This window comes from Hypanus sabinus, chromosome 14 (assembly GCF_030144855.1).
Source record: "Hypanus sabinus isolate sHypSab1 chromosome 14, sHypSab1.hap1, whole genome shotgun sequence".
NCBI classification, from domain to species: domain Eukaryota; kingdom Metazoa; phylum Chordata; class Chondrichthyes; order Myliobatiformes; family Dasyatidae; genus Hypanus; species Hypanus sabinus.
Genome location: NC_082719.1, coordinates 26,970,700 through 26,979,011, shown reverse-complemented (window position 1 = coordinate 26,979,011; position 8,312 = coordinate 26,970,700). Strand labels below are relative to the sequence as shown.

The 8,312-nt window shown below is 48.9% G+C and overlaps 1 protein-coding gene across 2 annotated transcripts; it reads left to right on the top strand.

Moving 5' to 3' along the window:
• The first annotated feature begins 578 nt into the window (after positions 1-578).
• LOC132404384 (uncharacterized) lies at positions 579-5,020 on the top strand. Of its 2 annotated transcripts, none has more exons than XM_059988523.1 (2): positions 579-1,352; positions 4,348-5,020. In XM_059988523.1, exons 1-2 carry the CDS (start codon positions 932-934, stop codon positions 4,383-4,385), a joined length of 459 nt encoding a protein of 152 aa, XP_059844506.1. In that variant the 5' UTR covers positions 579-931; the 3' UTR covers positions 4,386-5,020. The 2 variants fall into 2 exon arrangements, with proteins under 2 accessions (XP_059844506.1, XP_059844505.1); XM_059988522.1 differs by having other exon boundaries at positions 579-2,266.
• The last annotated feature ends 3,292 nt before the right edge of the window (positions 5,021-8,312 follow it).

The following is an 8,312-nucleotide window of genomic DNA, read 5'->3' as shown; positions in this document are numbered from 1 at the left end:
CAGCAAAGGGCACGAGGCACAGAAGAACTGCTGGCTGACTTAAAGCGGAATGGCTTAATGAAACAGTAGAAACGACTGCATCGAACGCTCATGAGGTTAGGAATGTGCAGCTATGAGAAATATTTAAATACAGTACAGAAACTGGTGTTACCTATGTGTATTGATGTGATGCAAAAGTACTGGAGAATTTGCAAGTGAGAAGAAGTGGAATGAGATTCAGAAACTTGACTTTGTAAAGTGTCATTTAGCAAGCAAATCACATATGGACAGTGTGCAAAAACTCCAGCAAGAAAATCCTTACAGGCCTGCTATGTATGTTCTGTGAGAGTGCAGATGAACAAGAGCATAAAAGATCAAACCGAGAGGAAAGCAAAGTTCTTACTGGCAGTGTTTTGCTAGCTGTTAAAATGAATGCCACTATATGTAAAATTCAGTGCGCACATGTTGTTGTCACTGGGCAAAAAGTTGTGCAGCACAAGATGTTTGCACACACTGGTCATTACAAATTAGAAGGAACATTGCTCAGGACTCTCTCAAGGAGATATGCACATGCAGCTTTTCAGCTTGATGTAGGTAGATGCATAATAGATTAATAATATGAAGGAGCCATTGAAAGACGGGGTACAGAAGGAGTCACCATCCTCCCCCAAAAGCATAGGCAGTGAACCCCGATCTCTGCAGTACTCTTGTGGTGAACTACCTATACCTGTCTGGACACGCCCCCTGCTGACTACTCCTGTGGCTCCTCCCACAGACCCCGGTATAAAGGCGATCTGAGGCCTGAGCCCGGCCCTCATTCTCCAGGATGTAGTATGGTGGTCAACTACTGCTTGTTCCTTCTTCCAGTCAATAAAAGCCGATATCTCGACTTCACGTCTCAGAGTGAGTTATTGATGGTGCATCAATTTTATTGACTGGAAGTTTCAAAAACATGGAAAGCATTTTATGTCCGGAAAGATTGAATTTGGACCCCCAAGACCCTGAAGCAGCTCTTGCCTTTGAACTCTGGCTTGCATGCTTCCAATTATACTTGGAGGAGGTTAGTGCAACTGAACCCGCTGTTATGCACCGAATTCTCCTTTCGCAGGTCACCCTGAAAGTTTACTCACTTATCAGAGACCTGTTGACCTACGAAGAGGCACTGGACGCCCTCAAAAGACAGTACCTGCGGCCAGTGAACACCGCCTATGCAAGACATCGCTTAGCTAGGCGACGACAGCGGCCTGGAGAGTCAAGCGCCGAGTTTCTCCGAGCCCTACAGACACTCGTCCGAACTTGTGACTTGCAAAATGCTTACGGCGGAACAGCATGCGGAGCTGCTAGTATGAGACGGCCTTTGTTACAGGAATCAGGTCAGTTTACGTACGCCAGCGGCTGCTGGAAAATGCCGATCTTACCTTATGCTCGGCGATCGAGATGGCTGACACACTGGAGGCTGCTCTGCACAATGCTGATGCTGTCCAGCCGCGTGATACCCCGCCGGTTCCTTGGACACATCAGACCCCGCTGCCGCCGGTTCCCATGAGCGAATTTGCCAATGCCGCTGCCAGTCGCAATTCCACGAACTCCCCAAACCCAACCACAGCTGCTGCCAGTCACAAGCCCGCGCAGTGTTACTTCTGCGGACCCGAAAAGCACCCCCAAAAACGCTGCCCGGCCCGAGAAGCGACCTGCTCCAGCTGCGGGAAGAAGGGCCATTTTGCCAAGGTCTGTAAGTCTAAACCACTAGCAGGGTCGGGCAGCACTGCGTGTGAGACGTGGGGGCCGCCATCTTGCATGCCTGGATGTGGACGGCCATCTTTGTCGGCATCAACATGCCCCGCCCCCGACCCACCGGTGCTTACCAGACACCAAGACGGCGGTTCAACTCTGGCCACTGTAACCCTCGACCAAAGTGCCCGACACCAGCTTGCAAGGTCAATGATGGACATCCTGGTGGAGGGGCACAGGACTAGCTGCCTGTTTGGCACGTGCAGCACTGAGAGTTTTATTGACCGGGACACAGTGCAATGCTGCGGACTCGTGACACGGCCGGTAAGCCAGAGGGTTACCTTGGCTTCTGGGTCGTATTCCACAGACATCCGGGTGGGTTGTGTAGCGACATTGGTGGTGCAGGGCACAGAATATCGGGACTTTGCGCTACTGGTCATGCCTCAACTGTGCGCGCCTGTGCTATTGGGGCTGGACTTCCAGAGCCATCTCGAAAGTGTGACTATGGCATATGACGGGCCCCTTCCACCACTCACTGTCAGGAATCCTTAGTTTGGTGGGACTTCGTCATATACCCCGCTACTGACCACACACACACACTGAACCACACGTCCCACCCAGCACCATGCCGACAGCTGCGCTACTGACACCACTTGCAGGCTCTCCACTCTCAAGATCCCTCCCCCATCGCTGTTCGCCAACCTGACCCCCGACTGTAAACCTGTGGCAACTAAAAGCAGGAGGTACAGTGTGGGGGACAGGGCCTTCATTCAGTCAGAGGTGCAGCGGCTGCTCAGGGAGGGGATCACTGAGCCAAGCACAAGTCCTTGGAGGGCCCAGGTGGTTGTTGTTTGGGCCGGGCAGAAAAATAGGATGGTCATGGACTATAGTCAAACCATCAATAGGTTCACACAGCTTGACGCGTACCCCCTACCCCACATCATGGATATGGTCAACCAGATAGCTCAGTACAAGGTGCACTCAACAATAGATCTGAAATCCGCTTATCACCAGCTCCCCATCCGCACAGAGGACCACCCCTACACCGCCTTCGAGGCGGGCGGCAGGCTCTATCACTTCCTGCGCGTCCCATTTGGTGTCACAAATGGTGTCTCGGTCTTCCAGAGGGAAATGGACCGGATGGTGGAACATTGCCAAATGAATGCCACATTTCCCTATCTGGATAACATCACCATCTGTGGTCACGACTGTCCGGATCACAATGCCAACCTCCAACGATTATTCCAAGTGGCCAAAGCCCTGAACCTTACTTATAACAGGGACAAGTGTGTGTTCGGAACCACCCAACTCGCTATCCTTGGGTATGTCGTGGAAGACGGGGTCATTGGCCCTGATCCCGACTGTATGCGCCCCCTGTTAGAACTCCCTCTTCCCACCACCCTCAGAGCCCTCAGATGGTGCCTGGGCTTCTTTTCCTATTACGCCCAATGGGTCCCTCATTATGCAGACAAGGCCCTCCCCCGGTCAAGTCTACCACTTTTCCCCTCTCTGCCGAGGCCTGCGCGGCCTTCAGCCGCATTAAAGGGGACATTGCCAAAGCAACGATGCATGTGGTGGACGAGACCATTCCCTTCCAAGTAGAGAGTGATACCTCCAACTTCGTGCTGGCTGATACCCTCAATCAGGCAGGAAGGCCGGTAGCATTCTTCTCTTGTACCCTTCAAGACCCTGAAATTCAGCACTCCGCGGTGGAGAAAGAAGCCCAGGCCATAGTGGAAGCTATTAAGCACTGGAGGCACTATCTCACCGGCAAAAGGTTCACCTTGCTGACTGACCAGCGCTCAGTTGCGTTCATGTTCAGCAACCAATAGCGGGGCAAAATCAAAAATGATAAAATTTTGTGGTGGAGAATAGAACTCTCCACCTACAACTATGATATCCTGTACCGGCCTGGAAGGCTCAATGAGCCCCCTGATGCCCTATCCTGGGGAACGTGTGCCAGCGCACAGCTCGACCGGCTGTACGCCCTCCATGCAGATCTTTGCCACCCGGGGGTCACCCGATTTTACCATTTCCTGAAAGCCCGGAACCTGCCGTACTCCCTTGAGGATATCAGGACGATGACCAGGGACTGCCAAGTCTGCGCTGAGTGCAAACTACACTTCTATCTTCCTGAAAAGGCGCAACTTATCAAGGCCACTGTGCCCTTTAAGCGACTGAGTGTTAACTTTAAGGCCCCCCTTCCCTCCACCGATCGCAATGTCTACTTTCTCAATATTATCGACGAGTACTCGTGGTTCCCCTTTGCCATCCCCTGCCCCAACACCACTGCCACGTCCGTCATAAAAGCCCTGCGCCAGCTCTTCACTCTGTTCGGATATCCCTGCTATATCCACAGTGATAGAGGGTCCTCCTTTATGAGTGATGAGCTGCGCCAGTACCTGTTAGCTAGGGGCATTGCTACTAGTCGGACCACGAGTTATAATCCCCGGGGAAATGGACAGGTGGAGAGGGAGAATGCCACAGTGTGGAAGGCCACACTTTTACCCCTTAAGTCAAAAGGGTTGCCAGTCTTTCGATGGCAGGAGGTTCTCCCCGAGGCTTCCACTCTATCCGCTCCCTGTTATGTACGTCCACCAATGCCACCCCTCATGAGCGCCCCTTTTCTTTTCCCAGGAAGTCTGCCACTGGGACCACCCTACCGGCTTGGCTGACATCCCCAGGGCCAGTGCTGCTCTGGAAACATGTGAGGAGCAATAAATACTCCCCGCTGGTCGAGCGGGTTGTCTTACCTGATGGGCAGGAGGACATGGTCTCCATCCACAACCTGGCGCCCGCAGGAGCAGCAGACCACCACCCCGAACACTCCACAGTAACTATGAACCCTGTACCGAGGTGACACTGCACACACCAAACCCTACACAGACTCCTCACGACACTCCTATACCGGGCGCCTCGCACACGCATGAGGGATCACTGACGCCTCCAGTTAGGCCGGAACCAGCACAACCACCGTCTCCGGTGCAATCACCACCGGCACCTGTGCAATCACAGCCGGTGCTATGTAGATCGCAGCGACAGATTCGACCACCTGATATAGACTTAACCTGTAAATATACTTGTAAGAAACTTCGCCCCATGGGGACTCTCTTTTAAAACAAAGTTGGGGGGGTGAATGTGGTGAACTATGTACCTGTCTGGACATGCCCCCTGCTGACTGCTCCTGTGGCTCCTCCCACAGACCCCTGGATAAAGGCGATTGAGGCCTGAGCCCGGGCTCTCAGTCTCCAGGATGTAGTATGGTGGTCAACCACTGCTTGTTCCTTCTTCCAGTCAATAAAAGCCGATATCTCGCCTTTACGTCTCAGAGTGAGTTATTGATGGTGCATCAACTCTGTTAAGAAGAGAGAATGCTTTCAGAAGATGCAGGCACTGGGTAATGTGTATCACCATGGCAAGAATGATTCCTGCATGTGCAAGGAGCTGATATTCATTGTTTACGGCCAGCTTCAAGGCAGATCAAATAAAGAGGTGGGTGATCCCGAGATAGCCTAACAACTTGCTGCCAAATCATTCCTCACGAATGCACTTCTGAGAATAATTCAGACCTGCTTGTGCATTTCTGGAAGGCCCTTCCAGCTCCACACTAAAACAAAGGTAAACTCTTACCCTTCTGCCCTGCCAATCTCCACTCTGCCACTCTTATATCTTCACCATGCCACAGCTCCATACATCCCATACCTAGCTGCTCTACTGCCACCACTGTGCGCTCACACACTCCTCATCTGCCAGCCAATTCAATAATATTTAGCGGAACCATTCTCATTACAGGCTCCCTACTTCACTCTCATCCTGATCTTGTTCCGATATTGGCCCTGCCATCTAATCGCCTCTCTTCTGATGCCGGATTCTACACATTAACGTTGATGTAAACAAACTTTCACCTGAGCACAAAAGTTCTCAGAACCGGAATCAGCCACCAAGCCTGTCCTGCCGTTCAATAGGAACCATGCTGGCCTCAGCTCCCCTTCTGTGGTATTTCCCCTGAATGCTTTTCAAACCTCATCAAAAAATGTTTCCACTAACATGGGCAGATTGTGAAATTGGAGAAAGCACCACAAAGCATAATACCTAGCAGATCCCATTCACTTTCAAGCCCATGCTTGAGAAACGATACAACATGTCATGCAATTTACTCAGTGAACAGATAAAATGTTTGTAAAAAAATGCATTCTTCTAGAAGTCACAGATGTTGCCAGGAACTTTGTTCTGACACACCCATTAAACTTTGATAAGATTTAAGTACCAGATTTTAAAAAATGAACAAACAGCAATAATCACTGATGTTGGATAAAGTGATTTCTAATCTTTGAACCAACCTCTCCCCTAGGTCGAGGGTGGTCTATGAATCATTAATTCTATATTACATAGTGCACAGAAGTTGAAGTAAGCCATTAAGCCTGTCATTCCTGCTCAGCCATTCAATAAAATCATGTCAAATTTCTAATTTCAACTCCACCGTTCCTAACCCTTGCTTTCCTTAAAACCTAAGGGTCCATCCATCACTGTGTTGAATATGCTGAGTTACAGACTCTCCTCAGCTCCCTTGGTAAAGTACTTCCAAGATTTGTTATCCCTTGGGTGAAGAGCTCATCTCAGTCCTGAATGGCCAGCCTTTTATTCTGAAACTGTGACTCCTGTTCAAGGGACACATCAATAATGGATCTATTCTGTGAATTCCTTATGAATTCTGAATGTTTTCAATTTAACCTAACCTAAATTTAACCTAACTCAATAAAGTAGAGACCAAATCTGCTTAATCTCACCTCATACAACAGAACCTACTGAAGCTCTGTCTGTTTCCTTGGTTACAAAAGTGTAGGGAAGACACACTCTAGTCCCGCCAAACCCATGAGATTGAGACAGCTCTGTCACCCCAAACCCCAGTGTGGATGCTGTGTAATTTGCAACCCTGTCACAACTCAGTGCCGAGAAACAACAGACAGGACACTGCTTATGATTAAAGGAATCATATTTATCAATCTTAACTAAAGGGTTAGTAAAGAAAAGAAAGAGAAAAATGGTCCATTTTAGTTAAACAGTCAAATGTGCATCAATTGGGGCTCGATTCACCGACCCTCAGTCGATCTCAGCATCTGGCTCCGTCAAATCACAATCTCCCCACTGGGTCATACCCTACAACCGGTTCTCTCTAGCTTCTTCTCTCTTCATCTCCTGCCGAACAAAAGACCCATCTCACATTCCAAAGCATCTGTTATCTCTAACCATAACCTAAACGCTGCTTCTACAGAAAGACAATTATGCTAGCAGTGAAACCTTTCCCACTACCATGCCTGCTGTCAACCGGGCGGAACTTCATTGCACTCCTTTCTGTTACTGGTATACCCTTCCCTGCATAAGGAGACCAGACTTGTACACAGCATTCCCGATGTGGTCTCACCAAGGCCTGACATTACTAGAGAAACACTGAGGAACTTTGGCCTCGATTAATACATGGAACCACTACTTCGTAGCTGTTGCGGAGACTTGGTTGAGAGTAGGGCAGACCTCTCAATGCTCTTGGATTCAAATGTGCTACTGACAAAAGAGAAGGCTGTGAAAGAGGTGTGGTAGTTGCTCCACTCATCTGGGAGAAAGTCACAGTGGCACTCAGAGGGGATGTTCTAGAGGATTCTGTCATGCCAGTGAGGCAGCTTTATACTATAGACCTCCCAAAAGTGAGCAGGAGGTAGAAGAGCAGGTATGTAGGCAGATTATGGAACAATGTAAAAGCAACAGGGCAGTTGAAGAAGTTGATTTTTATTTCCCCAATATTGACTGGGACTCCCTCTGAACTAGAGGCTAAGATGAAGATGCATCCAGGAGGTTTTTTTGACATTGGATATTGATAACAAAAACTGGAGACATAATAGATCTCATATTGGGAAGTGAACCTGGCCAAGCAATAGGAGTTTCAGTGGGAGAACATTTTGAGAACAGTGATCATAACTCCATAGCCTTTCAGATAGTTATGTATTAAGATAAGACTTCTTCTCAGGAAGAAAGTACTGAATCGGAGAAAGGTTAATTACATCAGTATTGGGCAGGAGCTGGGCAGAGTAGATTGGGAGCAGCTGTTACTGGGCAAGTCCACATTGTGTGTGTGTGTGTGTGTGTGTGTGTGTGTGTGTGTGTGTGTGTGGAGTTGTTGGGGTGCCCGGCTGGATTCGAACTTGGGAGCCTTCGCTCCAAAGTTTGACGCTGATGCCACTGCTCCACCATCTAATATGTGGGAATCTTTTAAAGGCCACCTGGTCGGAATGCATGACCAGTATGTTTCTGTGAAGAATAAAGGCAAGGATGGTGAGTCTGGGGAACCTTGGATAATGAAAGAAGTTATATTGCATGAAATTTGTTGCTTGAGACAGCAGTGTAGTGCAAAGACATAAAATGATGATAAATGACAAAGAAGTACAAAAGGAAAAGGAATAATGTTCATGGATTCATGAAATAACTTAGAAATCTGATGATGGAGGGCAAGAAGCTGATTCTGAGACATCGAATGCAAAGGGACATGGCCTTGGAAGAATCTATAAGAAGAAGGAAAGAATTTAAACATGAAATCAAGAGAACTAAAATGG

Excerpts from the sequence above, each read along its gene's own strand:
- LOC132404384 (XM_059988522.1), top strand. The coding sequence starts at position 1,417 with ATGGCTGACACACTGGAGGCTGCTCTGCACAATGCTGATGCTGTCCAG.